This window comes from Falco biarmicus, chromosome 3 (genome assembly GCF_023638135.1).
Source record: "Falco biarmicus isolate bFalBia1 chromosome 3, bFalBia1.pri, whole genome shotgun sequence".
Classification (NCBI taxonomy): Eukaryota; Metazoa; Chordata; class Aves; order Falconiformes; family Falconidae; genus Falco; species Falco biarmicus.
In genome coordinates, this window is record NC_079290.1 from 29106807 (window position 1) to 29131920 (window position 25114).

The 25114-nt window shown below is 36.8% G+C and overlaps 1 protein-coding gene across 8 annotated transcripts in view; it reads right to left on the reverse strand.

Annotated features, from left to right (window-relative positions):
* The window catches only part of VPS13B (vacuolar protein sorting 13 homolog B), a 477114-nt gene that overhangs the window by 216101 nt on the left and 235899 nt on the right, over positions 1 to 25114 (reverse strand). For all 8 annotated transcript variants that reach the window (XR_008820995.1, XM_056333224.1, XM_056333225.1 and 5 more), the window contains 4 exons: positions 23100 to 23227; positions 15435 to 15669; positions 6066 to 6286; positions 1461 to 1667 (listed from right to left, as the gene is read on the reverse strand). Coding sequence is in view for 7 of the 8 variants with exons in the window: in XM_056333224.1 (XP_056189199.1) it covers positions 1461 to 1667; positions 6066 to 6286; positions 15435 to 15669; positions 23100 to 23227 (791 nt within the window). In the remaining variant the exon portion in view is untranslated. The remainder of the gene's footprint in view (positions 1 to 1460; positions 1668 to 6065; positions 6287 to 15434; positions 15670 to 23099; positions 23228 to 25114) is intronic.

Consider the following 25114-nt stretch of genomic DNA (forward strand, 5'->3'; position numbering starts at 1 on the left):
TCTAGCTCAAACACATTTTAATGACGGTTATCTCTGTGCATGTGTGTGTGATGCATATAAAAAGTAAGTACTAGCAATCACCATTTTTTTTTCTCCAAACCCGGGAATTAATATAAACCATACACAGGGTTGAAGCAGTACTGGGCAAATATTGTTGAATATGTAATTGCACTCAGCATTCAGACTGCTGTGTATGTGCCCGCATTCCAGAACTGTTCTAGAAGGTGTGCCCAAAATTACTGTGTTTATCCTGAGAATAAAACCCAGTCTCTAAGAACAGTCTTCCTGCTTTCTAAATAGCTTTATGTTACGAATGAAGCATTGCATACGTAGGATATACCATTGGTATACATTCAGCTCATGCAGTTTTGGCTCTCTCCTGGAGCACAAACAAGGCCAACTCATTATTCTGACTAGTAAGCCTGACACGGGCACTAAGAAAATCATATATAGGCCTATTGAGCTGCACAGCCTCCTGTGACCATCCGTTCTACTACATAGCGGCTACCTGATGACTCATAGCTAATGACTCACAGCTAATGAGACTTATGGATGAATTTTAACACTGTATTCATGTTAATAAGAGAATTAGCCTCCCTTCCTCAGTATGGCAGAGAAGCAGAACTCCTTCCCAGGCCTCAGAATAATATTTTACAGTCTTAGGCACACACAGAGATTAAGATCAGGTACCAGACTGCTCCAGGCAGTTAGGCAGTGCTATAAATTAAGGAAGCAGAAATACATAAAACCAAGTGGCCAATCTTTCTTATATTTGAAGCTGCACACTCAAATCCTCATGTGACAGAGTTACAAAAGCACTCCTGAGACATGGGACAACTGGGAGAGGGGAAGGAGCGGAGCTCCAGAACTAGTTCACAGATGGAGGGTAACAATAGCCGGATGGACCTGGGGTGAGGGTACCGCTGGGTGTCCTGCAGTGCCAGCCTTGGGAGCCTTGTCTGCCCCTCCACCTCCCTGGATTGCCAATATGCCAGTCTACACACAGCAGCTCTTCACTGACTCGGGCATCATAGTGACTGGCCTCAGCCTGAGAGGATGACTCCTGAAGCTACCTGGAATGACTCACAAGCAGCACAGGTATCACAGGTACTTCCAAAACACCTGTTACTATTCCAGTAATTCTGGACTTGAAAAATCGCTTATGCTGCTTGACCTGAAAACACTAACCATAATTATCTGACAGGAGTTAATATTTGTTCACTTCGAAGAGAAACAATCCAGACAAATCATAAACTGAGAACCAATAAGCATTTTTCTTTTTTCTCCTTCCTCTTGTTCCACCAAACTGAGTAATGAAGTACTCTTCATTAGTTTACTGGGGCAAAGCTACCTTCCATAGGGACACTACTGCTCTTTCTGATTTTTCTGATTCTTACTCGGCTGCACACCACCACACCTTTTAAGTCAGAATCGCACGACATTGTGTTACGAAAGCCTACCTCTGTAGTGGTCCCAATGTCAGCAGATGGGCTGTATGTGCTGGTATCTGGTGGAGCGGTACCAATGCTACTTTTAACTGGAGAGCTAGGAGGAACAGGTCCTGTCATGGTTTCAGTATAGACAGAAGACTGATATAGAATTCCTTTCCTCTGAACTTTATTCCAAACTTTACTTGTGATCTCAGCCAATTCATATAGAAGCTGCATCTAAAAGAAAAAAAAAACAACCCACCTTGAATTAACCTTTCCTTAATGAGGTGAAGGAAAATCAAAATCCTCCACTGAGACTTTGAATGTAGCTGAATTGAACTTCTCACCATATATATTGTTCTGATAAGCAACTACATTGCAATTAAAATAATTAACATCAGTTAGAGAATAGTGATTTTGATAGAAATAATCCACGTTTTGTCTAAACATATGCTAGGTAGCTCATAAAACCGTAACCAATAACATAGTCTTGTAAAACGTTTACTAAAATCAATTTTAACAATTAAACAAAGGTAATTTATCATATATTTTGTATGTACAGATACTGCCTCTAGAAAAAGGCAAACATATAAACTTTATGAAATACTAACAATGCAAAAATTATTCATTTAAATCATATTAAAACAATGGTCCCACAGAGCATATGAAACTGTTCTGGCTTTGGAAGAACATCCACTATCAGACTCAACAGTCTCCTAGCATATGTCATTCCAATATTCAGAAATGCACTGTTTAACTTGCACATTGTTTGACTCAGTTCTAAGATATTTACACAAGTTTTTGTAAATAAGCATTAATCACTGAATTTGTATGACAACATAGTGCAATATACTGTATAAAACCAGCTAAGAGAAAACTGAAAACAATATATAAGCAGATCCACAGCTGGATACCATACCCAACTTGCCATTATAAAAAATGGAAATTCTCATATTTATAAGAACTTTAAGCCTCAGGACACATCTACTCTATGAAGCTGGCTTCTTATGTGGGCAGAACAGATGCAGAAAAACACTGTTGTCAATCTACATTTTGATATAAAACAGTACTTGATTTTGTGCGTGAGAATGTGTGATGAAGTCTCTAAGTACATGGTACAATTCTTTCTTAAGATGTGAAGTGCTGGAATTTTATGAAAAACTTGTTAATTCAGCTTGGATTTTCTTTTGAAGTTTCAAGGCTTACACTGAGCAGGTCATATACTTTTTTGACAGAATTTTTCCTTAAATGAGATAAACTTCTCAGTACACTTTTTGTTTGTCTGTAGATTGCTCTGTATATGAAGACAGTAACTCTGGCTGTGGTAAAAAGCTGTTTTAGTTACGCTGTAAAATATTTTGAGTCTGTAGCACTCACTCTGATGTGCACTGGTAACCTTTAAATTACTAATTAAATATTTCTAAGTTTTCTTGAGTCTTTTCCATGTAATGCAGGAACATCAACTAATAATGTCCATCTGATTGATTGAGTAATATAACATTAACTGGTGTTGACACTTTGCTGGCAAGACAGGCTCTAGAAAATTAATAGGATACAGGCACATGTCCAAATCGTACATGCTTGCAACCTCCTCTCCCACAAAATATTTTTTGGTCAAGAAACCAAATGATAATTTAAGCTATACTTGTCTTAATACAGAAGGGGTTCCAGAAATTTAATTATGCTACTGATCATAATGGCACAAAATAACACAAAAGAAGAAATTCTGTGTTTACATACATACTCACACGAGGTAGAGAGGTTTGTCATCAGCTGATCCAGTGCTAAGGAGTTTAAATCTTATTGGGGTTGCAACAGTTATAATCACTAAAGCTTATAATTACTTATGTTACGAGAGAGATATTTTTTTAAAAAAACGCTCAGGCTAGAATCCTTGCAGCCACTCTGAAACAGTGGCTATTTCAGAGAGCAGTAGCCATTTCTCCAAACATTGCCAGCAACCAGCTAGCCAAGTAGTATGACCCTGGTACTCTACCCTGCTATGAAACCAGAGACAAACCAACAAATTCACCAAGAAAAAAGGCACATTTGGATTAGAGGGAGATTATATTCATCTAAATATATTAAAAAGTAGAAAATACCAAAAAGCCTCACACTAAAACCTCATTAAAACATAAAGGTGGCACGTTTCCACATGTAAATAAAATTTTAAAACTTCAGATCACAAGCTAAAGTTATCTATTTGATTTTTAATACACTTAATTTTATTCCATTGTTTGTTACTCATTAAAGTGGAAGGATTTCTACTTCTCTTGATGGCTGCACTTTTTCAGGTGAATAGCTTCAATATTTTGAAAATCCATTTCTGATTATATTAGAAGAGCTAATGTTAAGTGTTAAGTCCTCTTTCTTTTATAAGTACTTTTGAGCATAACAGTTAATATACAATAATTATTTTTAGTACACTCTATACAAGAGAGGAAAAATGGTATGACAAAAATAGGAATAACTCTGCCAGTATTTGTTAAAAAGTTTCCCCTTCTCACTGCTTCCACTGCCTCTTCAGCAAAACCACACATAACTCAGTAAGACCCCACTGACTACTTGGCAAAATCTGTGAAGTTCAGTATGCTACAGCAGTTTATACTTAAAAAGTAATACATTACTACAAAATTGAAAACTACAACAAAAGACAATACCCTGGCAATTTTGCATGCTGGAAGTATCTATTGATTTTAAAGGGATACAACCATCACAACATGGTTTCATATTACATCATAATAGCCATATAGTAAAATACTTCACCTTTGCTGCCACTTAACAAATTCAGCATCACCTACTTTAAGGCTGTAATCTTTAGATAAAATACAGCCCACCACTCTAAAGTATAATTTTATAGTTAATCTACCATGAATTTCACAGAACCATTTAGGTTGGAAAATACCTCTAAGATCATCAAGCCCAACTGTTAACCGAGGACTGCCAAGTCCACCACTAAACCATGTTCCTAAGCACTTCATCTATGTGTTTTTAAAATACTTCCAGGGACGCTGATTCAACCACCTCCCTGGGAAGACTGGCCCAATGCTTGACCGCCCCTTCAGTAAAGAAAGTAGTCAATCGGTTTGCTACATGTACATCTCAAAATATTTACCAATTCTCTGAACAGCTGCTATATCAAGGTGAATTTTGTACAGTTCTATGAAAACTAATACAAACTAAGGCAAGTTTCCATAGGCTGTGAAATTATCACACATGAATTCATTAAACATTGTGGAAATTCCACGAAGTTGCAAAGCAAAGCTTTCCAAAGTCTTTAAATATAACATTTAAAATGCTCAGCAAAATCGTAATTTTGTCCATTCCTATTTATACATTTATAACACAGCAGCAACCCTTTCTGTGTGCAAACACACCTGTCATAGAGCTTTACAAGTCTGAGAAGACCTTGCTAAGGCTGGTCAATTTTTTTATTTGAGGCTGGTAAATTTTTATTTGCCACATCCAGAGTGCAATCTTACTCCACCAGCCCTCTTCCTAGTGCGTGAGCCCATACAGTGCAAAAGACAATGGCATATAGTAAGTGAGTCAGAAATAACTCTGATAGAAGGCAGTGGTGAATGGGGCAGGAAACCATACACCGAGGATAAAACACACTGTTTAAATCACTTGCTTCATTCATAGAACATGGAATGAGGCAAGGGGAAAATTGCATGTAACTGAGAAACATCTTGTAATGAGTACACACAAAAGGGATAACATTAAAATTATATCAGCCACCTTAGCTTTTGCATTCCCAGACCCGGGCCATAGGTCCCTAAACCTTTACAAACGTGATGTGCTGTCTATCAGATCAAAATTGTAATACTTAGTGTTCCTTCCCTGTCTTTCAAGTAAAATCAAGCAATAAACAGTCCATTTTGTCCATGACGCCCTTTGAAAAATCTTGCCTACAGCTGAAACTTAGGAGCACACAGCATAAGAATGCAGAGCCCTACTCAGACCTGAACAGATTTGTAATTCCCAGCAAAAAGAGTGTTCTCTCCAGCACCACTAGAAACGTTGCAACTTTCAGGAAATTGTTATTCAAGCTGCAGTCAAGATTACTTGATTTTGCACAGAAAACCTGCTTTATTTGGAACTACAACAAACTTGACTTAGGTCAGTAAAATACAGGGTGCGCTTTCTGAAAATCTAGCAACACCTTTGCCTTTCAATAAACATAAATGAGGTGGTAACTTCTGTTTACACACATTGAACTGTTTGTTTTTTCCTTTACTATAGGATACCATTGTTTGCCTAAAAAACATTTTATGTTCGAAGAAATGCTAGTTCTGGGAAAATATGGTAAAAAAATTACATTAAACCACTTCAATATATGAATCCACAGTGACAGCTGAACAGCACCACAGCATTTAGTGGTACATCTGCAATTCATTTCACTCCATCAGCCAAAAGATGCATTTATACTGTAGCTATTACATTTTGAGAAGAGTTTAAATTACAAAACATGAGAGAGCTTCAAAGCAAATCTTAATCTAAGCACCTTGATCTTGATGGCCCAGTTAAGAAAAAATTAAGATAGAAGAGACCTTCTTCAACCAAATGCAAAACAATTGAACTTAAATCAAGTTATTTTTAATTTCCTTTCATAAATCAATTAAATGTACCAACCTGGGGGTTGGAGCATTTTATTTCAAGGGACTCAAGGTCGACATGGAGGCAGACAACAAATGAGTGTCTGGATTCTGGCCCCGAAGCAAGCAGTTTCTGTGAAGTAACAGCTAAAGTAGAAGTACAGCCCATTGGTTCCACTAAATTAAGTGTCATCTGTTGTCCGAGAAGAGTATATATACTGAAATGATGCAGACTAATAGTCCACGGAAAAGCATCACCTAATGATTAAAAAAAAAAAAAAAAAAAAAAAGGGAAACAGTTAAATAATTGCATAATAAAAGCCAGGCCATTATTTTCTGAAAAATCAGTAAAGGCCTTATCCTAAACCCCCTTAGAAATCAGCAAGTGCAATCAACAACCATTAAACTGATCTCAAACTGTCACAAATATAATTCCATCATCAATTCCATTCAATACCTCAAAATCTAAACAACAGTAACACAATTTTTGCAAGTTTATTTTTAAAAAAATGAAATCCATTGGGAATTTTAATCCCATACTGTGAACAAATGTGTACAATACAGTCTTTAAAAGAAGTCTTTTTGCTTTGTATGATTTTCCTCAAACTGAGGAGTATCCACAAACCACTCCACACTTATTTCAGCATATGGATGACAGAGGCAGTTCCTTACATTATGTTCTTACACGTTTACAGGTTTTAATACTAAAAAGGAGAATTTTCTTCCTCCCAAAAATTTACAGCTGGCATCTCAACAAGGTGGTGGTACAGAGTAAAGCCTATTCCAATGCACTGCTCAGCTAAGTGAGACCTTGATCACAGTGCAGCTCTTTCCACTGCCTCCACTTAACTTCCTACAAAGAAAATGGTGATGCATTTTGTAAAAACAAATTCCTACAGACATACACTGAGCACTTAATTTCTTACATTTAGGAAGGAACCTACCCAGAGAAGTGGTTTGCAGCCTAACATGAATTGTTATCAAGAATAATTCATAAAGGAATTGGCAGTGTCCAGCTGAACACCAACATGCCTGCAAGTTTGGTACAATCCATTTTCTTTAAATTGTCAACAGATGGGAAAGAAAAGGAAGTTTTCAAAGTAGGACCACTGAGAGGATTATTTGGGTAGGTCTTTAAAAGGCCAACAGGAACTCTTCTTAGTGAGAGAAAACCTTCAACAGCTCTACCAGCTAGAATTGAAAGGAACTGAGAATACAGATTATGGAAACTGAAACAGAATCCCTGTGGTGGGCTGACCCTGGCTGGATGCCAGGTGCCCACCAAAGCCATGCTATCGCTCCCCCTCTTCAACTGGACCAGCAGAGAAAATATGGCGAATGGCTTGTGGGTTGAGATAAGGACAGGAAGATCGTACAGCAGTTACCATCACAGGAAACACAGACTTGACTTGGGGAAATGTATTTTATTGCCAATTAACACCAGAGTAGGATGAATGACAAATAAGAACAAATCTAAAACCACCTTCCCCTCACACCTCCCTTCTTCCTTGGCCCAACTTCACTCCCTTCTCTGCCTCCTTCCCTCTGAGTAGCGTAGGGGAACAAGGAACAGGGACTGGGGTCAGCTCCTCACACATTGTATCTGCCACTCCTTCCTCCTCACGCCTCCCCCCTGCCCCAGCTGGGTCCCCCCACGGGCGCAGCCCCTCAGGCACAGCCGGCTCCAGCGTGGGTCCCCGCGGGGTCACAGCCCGGCCAGCAGCCCTGCCCCAGCCCGGGCTCCTCGCCATGGGGCCACAGGTCCTGCCAGGAGCTGCTCCAGCGTGGGCTGCCCATGGGCTCACAGCCGCCTTCGGGCACCCACCTGCTCCGGCGTGGGGTCCTGCACGGGCTGCACGTGGGGATCTGCTCCAGCATGGACCTCCCTGTGTCACCAGCCTGCCGCACCGGGGGCTGCACCACGGGCTGGGGGAGAATCTCTGCTCCGGTGACTGGGGCACCCCCTGCCCCTCCTGCACGGGCCTGGGGGGCTGCAGGACTGTTGCCCTCACGTATTCTCACTCCGCTCTCCCAGCTACTGTTGTGCAGTAGTTTTTTCCCCCTTCTTAAACACGTTATCCCAGAGGCGCTACCAGTATCACTGATGGGCTCAGCCTCAGCCAGCAGCAGGGCCATCTCAGAACCGGCGGGAACTGGCTCTGTCAGACACAGGGGAGCTTCTGGCATCTTCTCACAGAAGCCACCCCAGTAGCCCCCCGACTACCAAAACCTTGCCACACAAACCCAGTACAATCCCAAATACGGTAACTGGGTCCTGGAGAAAGAATTTACACTCTACAAGAGACACTGAGCCAAAACCCCAAGAATGCTCAACAGATATGAGAAAAATGAGATAAAGATACATAGGTAATTCTTGTTTTACCTGGAAGATACGGTTCTTTGCTTTTTAGAAGTACAAAAGCGTAACAATTATTTCAGGTTTTGGGTACACTGGGATGGGCCCTCGAAGTCTCACAGGGCAATAAAGAATTCAAAGCAGTGTATTTAAACAATATATGGAGAATGTATTTGCTGCCTGCTGTGGCCTGTGGTCAACACCATCCCACTGAGAAATCACAACACTAAGAAACAGCACAAATTAAATTGTGATTACTTAAAGGAAACTTTAAAATAAAGTTTTGAAATTAAAATAAAGCTGGATGCAAACATCTTTGTACCATATTATTTTAGTAAGAGTTCTATTGTTTCCTCCACAGGTGGCATCAGTAATAAATTTAGATGGTCAGGACTGTGTATCAGAAGAGTCCGTGTGTCTCATCCTAAGAAAAAACTGAAAACCTGAGCAGTTTATTTTGAAGCTATTGCGTACTGAAGAATTCAACTCAACCAAAGGAACTTGAAATACTTTGGAAAGGTTTCAGATCAGAAATTTTGAAGTAGTTAGCGATCTATATTTTTTCCAAGTTCAGTCAGCCAAGAAATATAAAATATTAATTGTAATAGATGGAAAAAAATCAGATACAAAGTCAACACTAATGACACGTTTCTATAATCAATATGCATGAACTTTGTTTTTCTCCATTTAAAAAATATTTGTTTCCAATGTATCCATTAAGACACTTAAACTGCTTTGATAATGCCTTAAAATTTACAAATACAACTTTCAGATCTTTGGGAGTTGACTGACCTAATCATCAGACAAGTTTCTAAGAACTGGCATTCAACATTTATCTATTTGCAATAGCTTAGCAATACTTCTTTCCTACAGAGTATCTGAATGATTTTTCCAGTCTATATAATTACCAATTTTTGATATGTGCAAGCACTTTCCCTGGTAGTTATTTGACGCACTTTGTTTCTTAGCTAGAGTTAATACTTACAATAAGCCTTTCCATATGTAGGACATACAATATTGATAAATGTACATAACTACTAATAATTGTTCTGTTTGCTCTCACTTTTATGTGACACACTATTTTAAAAACCGCATCACAGAAGTGGCAGTTCTACACCACGTTGTGTATACAGCATTGACAGTTGTATGAAGAGAAATTTTGTTTGTTTAGATTTAGTAATGGTAGGAGAGAGATCATGAAATCTTTGTCATGCATATGATCTGGAATCTATTCCCAGGCTTGCTAAAGGTGTTCTTTGGAATCTTCAAAATGCATCTTGACTGCTTTGTCTTAGTTTCTCTTTCTGTACCCACACTGCAGGGTCTTCCCTGCATGTGGAAACATGGATTTCCAATACGCTTATGTTCTCATGCAACACGCAATGTTTAAAAATACAAAACTGCAAAACATTACATGTTAGGTCACTGTTGTGTCTCCTCCCAGTCATGCAACAGGGAAGCAGTTGCAGGGCTGCATAATCTTAGATGCACCCAGTCAAAAGCCCTAAGGGCTCTGCCCAAGTCCATAGCTTACTTTCAGCAGATGAAATTTAGTTCCACAGACTTCAAATGTAAGCACAAACACACAGGCTTTTCTAACTCAAACCCAGCTCCTAGACAGCTCTAGCAGCTGAACAGAACATTAACAAGTTGTTTATGCAGAACTTCATTGCTATTCTGATACTGAAGAATGTCACAAAAATGTAAGTAGTAATATTATAGTCATTAACCATAATATATAAATTAAATACAATAATTACCATGGTTTACACATGGTGACAATGAATATAAACTGAAATAAACTGAAAGAGGGTAGATTTAGATTAGATATTAGGAAGAAATTCTTCACTATGGGGGTGGTGAGCCCCTGGAACAGGTTGCCCAGCGATGCCCCATCCCTGGAAGTGCTTAAGGCCAGGCTGGATGGGGCTTTGGGCAACCTGGTCTGGTGGAAGGTGTCCCTGCCCATGGTGGGGGGTTGGAACTAGATGATCGTTAAGGTCCCTTCCAACCCAAACCTAATTCTATCGTTCTGTGAAATACCATGCTATCTGAATGTCAAATATCAATCTCAGAATCTACAGAAATTATTTTTCAGTTATATTGATGTTAAGCATTTTTCAGTTTCTAATGCAAGATGATAACTTCTAAGAATGCCAATATACTGCTGCTCTATTTAAAACATTTAACTGCCTTTTTTGCAGGTTTATATCTTTATGCTTCTATTATATTGTACTAGTTTATGACCAATACATTTCATTTTAATTAATTCACACACTATTAGAAGCCCTAATATTTCCCTACAAGTCAATTGCCAACTAATTGAGTTCAAACACATGCTACAAAAATCTGTACAAAAGGTTATATAATTTGTCATATTTCACAAACAAAAGCCATCTCAGATTAAAATATTTGGAATGCAGGGATTTACATGATTGTCAGTATACTACTATCTATATGAGAACATGAATATGATATCTAGCAATATCAACAACAATTTTAAGATATTTTGAATACTGGTTTCTAAAATGTATTTTACTGTGTCTTACCTGAATATCTCTATCTTACTGTATCTGACATAACCAAACACCAAACATTTTTACAAAGATGAATTCATAAAAGTTACTGGTATAAACCTAAAGAGGAACATTTCACATGTACCAGATAAGGATTCTTGGGGCGGGGGGTGGGGGGAGAAATTGAAGCAGGGAGAGCAGAGTAAACAGACTGAAAAAAGCAGTAAGCAGTAACTAGTTTAAGGATATGAGTGGAAGCCAGGAAAAGATTCTAAACTAAAATAATCAAAATAAATAATTAATACTTAATTAATAATTAAATTAATAATCAAAATAAACTTCAAACCCAGGAAGATTTCATAGATGCCAAAAATGTTCTCTTTGTTACTCTAAATCTTAGTGCTTTACACTGAAGCAAAATTTTAGTTCCCTTCATAACTTAAATTTATTTTCCTATTATAACATTTTAAATTTTTGGAAGACCACTTAGCAGTCCATAAGTTCTGATCATAAAACATTTCTCACCCGACTGTAAATTTACCACATTTTATCTTATCACTACAGCTTGGGACTTAGAGAGTATATAGATGAAGTTGGATGTACACAAGCATGCACAGATAGTCACGACTCACCCTAACAACTTCTCTAAAGAAATCAGTTCTGCTAAAACTGAGTTTCTAACTATTTAATTTCTTCTTAGCAACAGTTTTACTTGAAGAGCTGCTACAAATAGGACAGAGTTCCCCTCTTCACAAGGAGCCAAAATGGAGAAGCCAAGGGTCAACAGGTACAAGTTGCACTGGGAGAGGTTTCATCTTGATATAAGGAAGACACTTTTTAAAGTAAGAACAATCATTCACTCAAACAACTTCTCCAGGGATGTGGAGGTTTTCAAGAAGCGACTGGGCAGGGTGCTGGATCATCTCATCTAGGCTCCCTTTGCCATGAAAGTTTGGATCAGATGATCATTCAAGGTTGCTTCCAACCTAGGCTGCCCTTTCATTCTGCGCTTCTATTTTAACACCCTCAGTGAATACTAACTCATGGATCTATCATCTGATTGATTTGAACCTTTTTATGAACTTAGGTAGTTGTATTTGTTATTCAGCATAAGTTCAACAGAATATCTCATTCTTTACATAGATAAATCCATTTCTGTTTGTATATTACTTAGCATGACTGAGCTAAGGAACGTTTCTGAATTGAAGTACTGTACTTAAAATGTTCTTTCAAGTATTCCTACAAACTACCATTACCTCAGAAAACAATCCTATCAGAAGTTTGAAAACAAATGGAAAGACCTGATTGTGGGATACTGTACGAGATATGTTAAAAGTATGTTGAGCTGCTGAGTTCAGTAAGTCTCTGAGAAGGCTGTAATAGCCCCAAATGATGGTGCGACTATGCTCCCTTCTCCTCTTCTAGTTTTCCCACGTAATAAGAAAAATGTATGTGAGCACACAGCTTTCTTAAAAGTAACAATGCATCCTTGTAAACAAGCTTTTTGCTTATATCTTCTTTATAAAAGAAGGAATGATTCAAAAAATAGTTTCCAGGAAAAGCAAGGTTGAATAAATATAATTTCAGAGGGATGGTAACATGTCTTAAGAATGATGGTATGTCTCTGAAATCTTGTTCAAAGACAGAATGCAAATTAAGAGACTCTCCCCATAAGAGTCCATGAAAATTAATTACCTCTACATGGGAAGAAACAAAGAAGGTGCTTAAAAGCTTTGAAAAAAATATTTTTAATAGCCTGTTTAAGGGGGCATTTTGGCATGGGAGAAGGCAATAGCTCCATTACAGAATCAAAAAATATCAAGATTGTGAGAACTTCTGTTTGGCATTATTCCCAGAACACAAAGCCACATACAAATAAATTCCTTACCATAGGCTTTATCCCAGCCAGGAGGATTCTTTTCTCTCACTAGGATCCTTCCTCCAAATCTGCATTTGACAAAACTCAAATAACTTCTTACTTTCATAAACGGTTTAAATTACATCATTGGTTTAAAACCAACTGAAGACTTTGGTTAAATTTATCTATCTTTCATCTGTCGCAATGATTAGCAAATTAGATAATTCCTACGAAAAGTTATTAGGAAAAAGACATATACCTTTCTCTCTTTCTTTCTTTTCTTTTTTTTTTTTTCCTTTTCAGTTGGCAACATCTCCAATATGACTTTCAGTATTAAAAACTATGATTTAATTTTGTTGCTGTGAATTAAGGCAGAGGAGAAGCCTTATATACGTACATATATATATATACACACACAGAGAGAGGTCCAATATAAGTGACAGAACAAAGGGAGAGGGAAGAGTGTTACAAATCCAAATGAATCTCAGAAGGCAGGAGTAGCTCCTGAATGTGCTTTTGACTTAATTTTTCACAGCATACACTTAATAATTGTTTACAGTTCAGCAATAAGTATCCAGTAAACAGAGTAACTTCCCCAGAAAATGCTGTCACAAAAACAATGGAACAATTGCTGCAGCTCCCTCTCCTTACCTTCGAATGAATACACAAAACAGCAACAGTTCTTTCCAACTAATATAGTTCAAGAATACAATACTGAACTAACTGTACACCAGTGTACTGGTTTTGGCTGAGATAGACTTCATTTTCTTCATAGTAGCTGGTATGGTGCTATGCTTTGGGGTTGTAATGAAAACTGTTGATGACATGGGGATGTTTTAGTTCTTGTTGAACAGTGCTTGCACACTTGTTCTGCTTCTCACCCCACCCCACCAGCAAGGAGGCTGAGGGTACACAAGAAACTGGTGGGGGACACAGCTGGGACAGCTGACCCCAACTATCCAAAGGGATATTCCTACCACATGACACTGTGCTTAGCAATAAAAGCTGGGGGAAGGAGGAAGGGGAAAGACATTCGCAGTTATGGCATTTGCTTTCCTAAGTAACAGTTATGTGTGATGGAGCTCTGATTTCCCAGAAATGGCTGAACACCTGCCTGCTGATGCAAAGTAGCCAATTAATTCCTTATTTTGCTTTGTTTTTATGTGCAGCTTTTGCTTTACCTATTACACTTTCTTTATCTCAACGCATGAGTTTTCTCACTTTTACCCTTCCGATTCTCTCCCCACACCAAGGGGGAGTGAGCAAGTGGCTGTGTGGGGCTGAGCTACCTACTGGGTTAAACCACTACAACCTTCTGTGAATTTCTGTGAAATTTTACACTTAGTTATGATGAATGCCATTAAAATAAAACCAAACCCAAGACTCAAGACTGTTAAGGATACTTGCCTCATCTATTTCCAATACACACTTTTTTGTATTAATTTCTGTAGAACAAGATTTTTACATCAGTATTTCTTCAGAATACTGCTGCAAATCCATTTTACCATTTACTTTGATAATTGCTGGGGGCTCTCTTTTAAAAAAAAAACCAAAACGTATTGCATAAACAGCTTGATTTCACTTGCTAGGTCCTTTGCAGCTTATCCCCTCCTTTCATTTCTCAACCAGTCGTGGAATGTTAAAAGCCGATTCTTCTCTCAAATTGGTCTACAACTCAAACCTCTATCAAATATTAGCTTTTCAAACAAGAACTACTGTACTTTTTCTCAGCCTATGCACAAGAGCAGCCCCCCATAAACACTTGTTCAAACCTTCTCAATTTTTTTCTGGTGAAATCTCTATAAAAACCTTACTACAATCCCTACAGATTGTAGTCAACAACTCAGTTGTTGACTATCATGATGACCAACGAAGTCTCATTCTTTTCTTTTGATAGTTTGCTATATTTATTAATTTCTTTTCTCACCTTACATTGAATCATAGAATATCTCAAATTGGAAAGGACCCATAAGGATCACTGAGTCCAACTCCCTGCCCCTTGTAGGCCTACCTAAAAGTAAATCATATGACTAAGAACATCATTAAGGTGAATTTTGAACTCTGACAGGGTTGGTACTATGATCTCTTCCCTATGGAGCCTGTTTCAGTGACCAACCACCCTCTCAGTGAGGAACCTTTTCCTAATTTCCAGTCTGAATGTTAGATCCAAGACTGGGTTGGGATGTTTTTGGTTGCTTTTTCTTTCCTTTTTTTTTTTTTTTTTTTTTTTTTTTTGTTTTGGATTGGCTTTGGTTGTCTTTTTTTTTTTTTTTTTTTTTGCCAGCAAAGGTGGCATGAGAAGCGTTTCCTAACTTGCCTCTATTCTGTCGTGGAATTCACAACTCGCTGTGCCCTGCTGTTGTGTCAAATCAACTGTTTGTGGCTACACAGTTACTTGAACGACAAAACCAGTGGAGGTAAAAATTGCACTTCTGAATTGTTTTGGCTTCAACAAATATACAAAATATATCACAGAACTAACTCTTTGATGATGAGTTTCACTTTAATCTCCATGGGGCAAACCTTGTCATTAATATTTCTAGCCATCAATAATACATAACATACTGCTAAAAATGCAGCACAACATCAGTAGTTTTCAAAATAAAATGAAGATCACGTCCATAACAGTAAAAAATGGAAATTAAAGAGTACGCTTTTTTGAGTTTATCACACTACCTTCTTCCAGAATAGGTCTCAGCACAACAAAGGGAATCTCCTGCAGTGGTTCCATGTGTTTGTGTCCAGCACTCATAATCTTTATTTGGGGCAAGCAGACAACAAGTGTGCCAGGCATACTGGCTTGTCCATGGTACCAGCTTCGCACAGTCCCAGGAATGTCGCCCGATACAATAGTACTTGGGGAAGGCAGGCTCTCATTCGGAAAGAATACACAACAAGATTGCACTTCAAGCTGAAAAAACAAAGGCAAGAAAGATCTCTCAGAAACAGATCACCATTTCCCCCCCACTGCCCCCTGCTGTGGAGTATTCAACTTGGTACAAAAATCTCAGGATACTCATCCATCACAGTTGACTGAATATAGTTTTAGCTTTTAGTTGAATTAAGAGGAAAGATGACACAAAATGTTGGAAAACAATATATTCTTGTAAATTATGATTATGCGACGGGTGGAAAGAAGTGTGATTTTAGTCTATAAATTTGATCAGAAAGGTGCTGCCATATAAACAGAACATACATCTATCCACATTTCAACAGCTTTTTACAAGAAGTGTAACTGAGTCAGAAAATGTTCTCACAATAAAGCTGAGAAAGCCCTCCTCTTTTTGCAGTTCATTAGCTTTTGCTAGCAGTAGCTAAGCCTCTAGAATCAATCAACATTTTATATGCTGTTACTTTCTATAAAGACTTCTATAAAGGCCTATTTCAGGGAAAATTTTGTCTTTACAGTCAACAGTAATGAGCATGTACAAAATGTTAATCATCAGGTAATCTTGGAAAAATATAAACTTTAGTGAAAAACTGACTTTAAAATAAATAGATAGGTGCATACATACAAAGAGAAATGAAGACAGTTCACAAAGTTTATACAGCTTTTGTCCTGTTTTCATTTCAAATCACAAGTGGTGCGCATAATTTTATATGAAACGGCACTTTTTTGTTCTTTCTTTTCAAGCAATGCTGTTACTCTGAAACATTTCTGACCATTCTGCCATCTTCTTATGAGCTTCTAGCAGGGCTGAGTGAGCCCAAACCAAGAACTGAACTCATCACGACTTGTTAACTCAGAGGTGGTGTAAACTCTGGCCTGTTAGTAGTCTTCCTTGGCTCTTACGAGTAATATTCTGCACCTGGATATCAAATAGCCCTAACAGCCTCAACCCTTGAACACTTGGTTAAAGAGAACAAGCTATGATTCAGTTCATTTCTTCACATTGTTTGGAAAAGTCTAGTGTACAAAATGTTGGACACAAGATGTTATTTGTAGCTGTGATAAAAGAACATTTGTTTGCTGTAAACTTACGTAACAGAGTATTTCAATCTGACATAATTTAAAGACATCACAAAACTGATAAACAATGTTTGCACTCCATACCCTCCCCTAAAGGCTAGCAGTCCCTCAAGACCGCAATCGTGATTTGCAATAGAGCTGGAATTCCCCAGCACCATAAGTACTTTGCCAGCCTAGTGAAGAGAACACAGATATTCATCTTTATTTCAGCATTTTTGTGCCCTTTTGCTTAGACAAACTGACAAGAATTCACTGCAGAAAAATACAAGTAGAATTTTGCAAAAATAAATACATTGTTACATGAAGTCTGTGTTTGTTTCTAGTTTTAGAACTGTTTGAGTTGTAAAATGAAGTTAATTATATCTTTGATAAGTAGTTTATTGATCCAAGGTTACAGAGTGTACTTTATTTATACTGGATGAAAAGCAATGGTGTATTGTTACAGATGTAATAGATTTGGATTTTATTTTTTTTTAAACTGGTAAATTAGTCATTGTGTCAATTTGCAAAGATTTGTACAGTGACACATTAGATCATTTTCTGGTCTATTAGTAATAGACTGCAGGTCAAGCCATTGTGGGATAATGATAAATAGATGACAAAAGAACTTATGATCAGTATAACTTTTGTAACTTTTGTTTTATCAGAGTGTTTGCTGAGTAAACAGTGTATAAAAAATCATCCATTCTTCATATATATAACCATGACTAGTAAAGTCAAATGCTGCCTGGATATACAAACCACGTGGTCATAATAATCCAAAAATTGCACCAACTTGGAGAGATACTATACTTCATCGCACTACCACCAGCAGGATCTACAAGTGATGCTTTACAAAGAACTTTTGAGAAGAGATCTCAATACTCAGTAAAGTTTTTACACTTAATTTACAGTTTACTACAGCTTTGTACTGAAAATGAGTTGTTCAGATCATTTTTGTTTTATTTTACTTTGCTGTATCAAGAATACAAGGAATACAAGAATACAAGGAATCATAAGTTTCACTCCTTCAAATGGCTGAGGGAAATTCATCTACTTTGCCATTCATTTTCAAACAACTTAATGGGAGCTGGACCATGAATTTTGGTAGGGCTTACATGACTGCATCAGGCCCTTCATATGTAATACTACAGATTTGCTTACAGGTATGGTTTGCTTACTCGTGTTTCATTCAAAGTTTTTGCAGGAATAAATGAATTTTGCAAAACATCATTGCAGCGTTTCAAAGGCACAGACAATGAACATATGGCAGAATTCTGAATTTCAAAGCAAATCATGCCATTGTTATAATTACTTAAGAAATTGCCCACTTGGATGCACAGCAGCCCAGTAAGTATAAAACTGAATTGCACCTGTTGAAATTCACAGAAGCGGATTCTGCTTCCACACACCTATCAATGGAATTTATGTACATGTAGCCGACAGAATCTGGAGCTCTGTGTAATAACAAGTTCCAGTGAAGGAATGGGAGAGTGCACCTAAAATGATGGAATTATATGTTGGACAAAAGCGAGAATGTGTGCTGCAGATTGCTTCACCAATCGGAAAGTGCTTTAAAATATATGTAATCCAAATTCTTAAAATTAAACTACATCAATAGCATATATTAAAGCTATCATATAAATCTTTTTACACTTTTTAAATAACTGTTAAACTGTGTGTCTAAAATTGTGAATTTAATGTAAAATGTGACTGATTTATGTAACTGAATATAAATCTGCAGCAGTAAATCTTGCATTAATGTAAGGATCTGACAATCCAAGGGAAAGAAAATGAAGTAATCTGCCAGTAAGAAGTCCTCAAGCTGGGGGTCAGATCCTGTTCATGGAAACCATCTGGTTGGGACCCTCCAAGCCACACCAAACACAAATGATCTTTTAAAAAAATATCCTGTTCATTAATGCTTCGCAGCTGCACTGAGTGTTACTTCATTTTTCCATGGCAACATCCTTTCTGTTTCAAGGATCTTATTTCAGTTTTGGTAGCAACGTGTTCTTTTGCCAATACTGAACACATTCATGTGTTAAAGAGAAGGAATTATTACAAATTCTTGAAACAGAATAACCCTCTATTTTCATTTCTATTATGTCAAGGCCCATACATGCTAAGTAACATACACTAATGATAAACCAATGAGGTAAGCAGTGTTTTCGCTTCTACTTTTAAAAAGTTACGCAAACCATATTGCTCTAAGCTTTTAGTAACATACAAGCCTAAGAAAGGGCAATGACTTTAAGACTCCCATATGAAAAAGAAAGGATTAAGTTACTGGAACAAACAGAGTATTTTGGATTCCTATTTTTTAAAAAAGAGGTTATTGCTTGATAAAGAGAACAGTGAAATAGAAACTGCAAAAGAATTAGGTCTTATCAGCTGGGGAGGGCAGGTAGGAGAGACTGCAACAAAACAAGTGACATGCCATAATAATCCTGCACAAGTGCAGGAGGGACAGATTGTACAAGTCTTTACAGCCTTTCATGACAGCGATACCATAAGGAGATTCCCTTCCCTAATCCACATTTTATAGCTATATAAACCAATCGGAGGCATTGAAGATGACCCACAAGGTGACGCTCACATAAAGATGTCTCCTGGGAAGTGGCCTCTCTACGCATTAACCATGATCCATCATACGCTCTTATGTGGAAGGGCTAACATGTTTTTCTGAGAGTTTCAGGTACAGAATGTCATCTCATGACGACTCCCAAAACTGCAAAGATTGTCTCACATAAGGGTTCTGGTGCAGTCATTATTATAAAACCACATCTCAGCTTCTGACATCCAAATTAGCTCTTCCCAATTAGGCCATCCGCAGTTGAGCCAGACACACACAATTTTTTAGCATTTAAAAAGACAGGCCAAAAATTCATGTTTTGAAGCTAGACAAAAAGTAAAAATTATATAAATGGAAAGCAGAGCACATAAGTAAGAGAACTAGAACAGCAGGCAATCTGTACACAAAAATTAGTATAATAAGGATCAGTTGCATCTTCTCTGACTGCTTAAAGAACAGTGTCTCAGCACTATACAGTATTTCTATTCATTTCTAAGAAAACTTGAGTTTTAAAAAGTTTTTATTTAGTTATGGAAAATCTCATTTTTGTCTGTTTGTGGTAAGTGAGTGACTTAAGAAATCATCCTCTCTCATAAGTGCTGAATAACAGCTGATAGCTGTAACTGCTAAGTTACAAGTCACAGAATCTCTTCCTGACCCATGAATAAAGATCACCGTTCAAAGAACAGGAACTCTACAGTCAATTCCATCCTTACATTTCTGTTCTTTCAATCAGTGTTCCACTTTGACTAAAATTTTGTACAAGTTATATGCTTTAAAGAAAATATTATTTTCAATAATTTCAGGAAACAGACTCATTTTTTCAAATAATTTCAGGGATATTTAAAGGCATGTGGAATAGCTGGATAAGTTTTATATGAAATAATTACACTCTTATTTAGTTGGCATTCGTTGCAACATTACTCATTAATTCATTTGCTTTTAATACAGATCCTTCATTGTTCTCACTGGAATTCAGCATTAACAACCAATTAAAAATAATTGTGTTTATACTGCTCCACTATTTTAGCAACTATTAGTATGAAGAACACGTGAAGAGTATTACCCTCCTACACAGTGTAACTGCCAAAAAGACTTCAAGGCTGGATATAAAATCCTACAACAACTAAATAATAAAAACAACTTTTTATAGTGAAGTATGAAAGTCTTTTCACTTAAATACTAATAGCTTACCACAACTCCAGTGCACAAAATCTTCATGCAATGTTCTATCATGAGCAAGCCAGGGCTAGGGCTAAGCTAGTACCAGCTTTGGATCCAAAATAAACTTTCCAGTTACTTTGGTTCCAAACACATTTACTTACTCAAACTTCCACTAAAAGAATAATCCTTTCATGATTTTAAGTTACGAAGTTCTGTTTTATCTGACGACAACTACAGACCTTTCTGTTCTACAATCATTAATAAAAGATCCAGAAACATGAAAATAGCTTTAGAAAAAAAACTTAGAGTCTAAGTGGCTCCAGTATTTAACCAGACAAAATATTCCAGAAATTTGCCTTTTTCATGCCAGGTGATAATAAAATACAGAAAATCTGTATGAATTTTACACATATATATATATATTTAGGTGTTTAATAAAATGCATATTATGTTTAATAAAATAAATACACAGTACTTGAATTGAAAAACAGTCAAAACCCTCACCATCTTATCCTCTATACGTTGCCTTGCACAAATTTCAGCTTTCCCATTTAGGCTGGTATTAAAGGAAAAAAGCTATATATATGCATTTGTGTCTTGAAAATATTTAAATAAAATAGACATAGGGACTACTAGCAATAAGAAAAAGCACAGCAATGATATCTATAAATCCTTTGCAGTTCACCAAGAAGGAGTACTGCATATTTGTTTGGAAGCACATTCTTGGACTTTTCCTGTGTGTGCTTCCTTGGAATCTGTTGAAACTTTTCGCAGGTAACACGTAACATCCTTCTGGCAAGACACTGGCACATACTTTACCAAGTATGATCAAAGCATACCAATGAAACATACCAGAAGCAAGCTGTTCTGTTAATTCATAGAGCCATTTAATGTCAATTTAGATAAAACCTAAAAATAGTTTCATATTTGTAATGATGAAAACTGAAAGAATGAGCACCTTAGCAAAAAACCCTGTAGAAAGTAAACAAATGTAGAAATCTTCTGCCAGTATTAGCTCTGATCCCTGAATGTATTATGTCTGAAGAGCAATATACCTACAAATTACTCTCTAAGAAAATATGTGCCCATCACTGTTAACAGCTTTCACCTCCACAAAATAACCCACTGGTTTGAACACAACCTTTATTTTTTGGGTTTGGTTTTTTTTTTTTTCTCCTATTTGGTAACAGGCAACCTTCATTTTTAGCTGGTCGGTACCTTAAATTTCTTTGAAACGAATGGACTGCTGGCTGCTCACATAACAAAGCGTACCTTCAAAAATGTACCAGCAGAATACCTTCGTCCTGATTCCATTTTCCCCATTTATAAGGGATCCAGCTCTTCATCATCCACATTATTATTTTGACTCAAACTGTGAGCCTCATTTATACAGGGAGTCTCGCTGTGCTAGGTACCACCCAGACACATAACAAAAATACACTGCTTCCTCCACACAGTTTACAAATTATCTCTCTTGACTCCCCTTATCTAGCTATTTTAATCTCCAGTGGCAACAACATTAAGAAAGAAAGGAAAACAAGCAAAATACTCAGGAAACAATGATGAAAGAGGCCGGCTGCAACCTAGAGTTATAGAATGCATCTCCTCAGCTTCAGTATGGTCTGCAATCAAGTTTTAAGTCTGAAGTTTTTGCTCAGGCAAAACTTAAACTTTCAAACTGTCTAGTCTTTTGAACCCAAAGGCCTTTGCGCATGAAGAAGCAGCAAAACAGACATAGGTTCTGAGATGCCCCTGTATATAAATAAATGTATTTCTTAGTAGGAAGAAACATGCATTTAACAGTTGCTTTCTGTCACCAATAGGGGGGGGGGGGGTATTTTTAAAACTTTATTTTAACACAGTAGTTTTGCTACTATATGCTGGTGTGCCATAAAATACCAATCTCACAGAATGTACTGTTCAAAAGGCACAGACTATAATAATTCTAAATTGGGGTAATAATTGATATATACACTTGATACATACTTCGAAGATCAGAGTCCTAATTCTAGCATTTCTAAGCCATCTACTATTTGTTCATGCAGTCCTAACAATGGACTTCAGTATGCTGTGGATATCAGATTTTTGTGGATCACATCCATATATACTGCTACATGAAAACACTGTTTTTACTGATCAGCAATCACCATCTAGAGCAGTCTAGGATGAAACTGCCTAATCTGAGCGGTCATCTACTTGTCCTTTATGAAAGAGGTAGATAAGTAAGCAGCTGAGCCATCTGTTTAACACCATACTGTATCATACACCCCAAGGAAGTACTTAACATACACACTTTCCTCAAATACTTTTAGAAAGGAAAGTATTCTGCAAATCTAACGATGGGTAAAAAGGTGTATAGCTTACAGGAAAGCGTGACAAGAATTTTATCTTCATATGATTTTTTAAGGCTCTTCCCCTTAGATATAAAAAAAATATTTCAAAAACTAATATTCTAAAACCAAAGCCTTCTTTGCTTAATTTACCCAAACCTTGTATTTTATTTTTCATTCTGTAAGACTTTGAAACTACTGAAATAAGACAATAAAACTTTGGAGCTCCTTTAAAAACTCTGTAATAAAAAGCACTGGGATGCATAAAAAGTACCATAAAGTTTGGAAAGACATCGGGTTTTTTCACTTCCTTTTCATCTTACCTGAAGTGTAAGGCACTTAACTGCATTCCACACTATTCCAATAAATTCCTTCATTCTTTCTTCAGGACTTCTGCAGCTTTCAGATGAGTTCAGCATGGTTTTCACCGGAAGTGACAAAGGACGAGATTCTAATGCAAACAAAACTCAGTTACACAATGAATATATAACTAAATAATGTACTTACTGGTAGCAATGAAAAAGATTACTTATTTTAAATTCTAAGAGAGATTTTCTCTCATTGTTATCTCACTGTAGATGTGATAATAGTGTGTCTACTATTAGTTTTCAACTTGGCAATACAACTGTATCAGTTAAGCCTGGTGAGAAACACAATAAAATGAAATGCTTAAAGTTTTTCAAAACATAAACTGCTAAGAAAGTATTATGAAGAACGCTTGACCTAAGCAAGTTAAGACAGTTTTCAAAGAGTGATAATCTATTCTGTGATGGAATAGCAATCCAAGATGTTTTCACATACATTGCTGCCAGTGTAATCTAAAAAAAAAAATATTTCAGTTTTCGAAACTCACACAAAAATGAAAGTCAGCCCATATTAAATTAAATCCTTTGATTTGTTTTCTTTAAAAAATTCACCTAAAAAATCTGAGTATTCTTCCAAAAAAAGGCAAAAAAATTTCAATCATTTTCTTACTTTGCCAAGCTTAAAGACATGAAATATTTCAGCAAAATTCAATGTTTTCTAGTAAAAAGAGAAATTTCCTTTTTTTTTTAGTTATTTAATAACACAAATATGAAAAGATTTTAGGTAACAGAAGCATTTAATTGAATACGAGCACAATAGAACTTCAAAAGAGGACTAGCAAGGGATCAAGTAGTAACTACCAATTCATTAAAGACTGCATGAGTGGTACACAGTTCCTCCCATCATTTCTTACAGAATATCATTCCTCTTACGCTTTGGGATGCCCTCCAAAACTATTGTCAGCTTCTTTAATATTTCCAGTTATGGCCTACATGTTGTCAAGCTGACAAAACTGCAGGAATAAATTACAAAATCTTCGTAACTTCATTGTAAACTAAATTGAAATCAGCACAAGTGTGACAATTTATGTCTCCCAATTATACAGCTAGAAGAAATCTGTGGCATACACTACAGAAAAATTCTTAAAACAAAATTATGCTATCAACTGAAATCACGTAAGCAGAAGTATATGCCCTTTGATATGCACCACTGGGTCTTCAGTCAGTTTTTATCATGCAAGGAAACATGCGAAGGTTTAAAAATGAAACATCTGAGAGGTGAACTTCTGCCAAGAATGTGCAATCTTAATGCCACTTGAATTAATTTGTGATGTTTTCCTCATCAAGGCTAGAAAAGACCATATTTGATTAATATTTAGACAAAATCCTTAAAAAATAGTATTTTTAATGATCTGAAAATAAAAGGAAACATCAACTTTATTAAACTGAATGGGAATCAAAGATTCAAAAAGAGAGGTAGTCCAAAGAGTAAAGAGGATTTTTATGGTTGCAGTATAATTAGTCCTCTCAGATATTCCTGGCTCCAAATGTGGATCTATTAGAATGCTAAATAATGAAAACTGGATCATAAGAATGTAAAAAGCATGACATTTCAGGATTGTTTGTTGTCAGCTGTGCTGGAGAGACAAACAAGTAAATTGTTCATATGGAGAAGCAGCATGGAGTAGCTATTTCATAATATTTTCTCATGTGGATGCTTTCATGCCATGCAGTGAGTATTCCATCCACATTATGAATGGATTAAGTTAAAACAAAGACATTCAGTGAGGAATAGCTGTTCTGCTTTAACTTCTTACCCTACCTCAGTTCACACCATCTTCTCTGTGTAGTCAGGCCCTACACTACACACATTACAAGATAACAATTAGGTACAGCTTGAGTATCAAGAAATATTAAAATAAAAGAGTTATCGGAGCACTGTACTCCAGAATACAAGTGTGGATAGGGGTGAGAAAAGTATACAAAGTCACCGTGAAACACTGGAAATCTCACAGGCAGGAATGCTTCAGGTC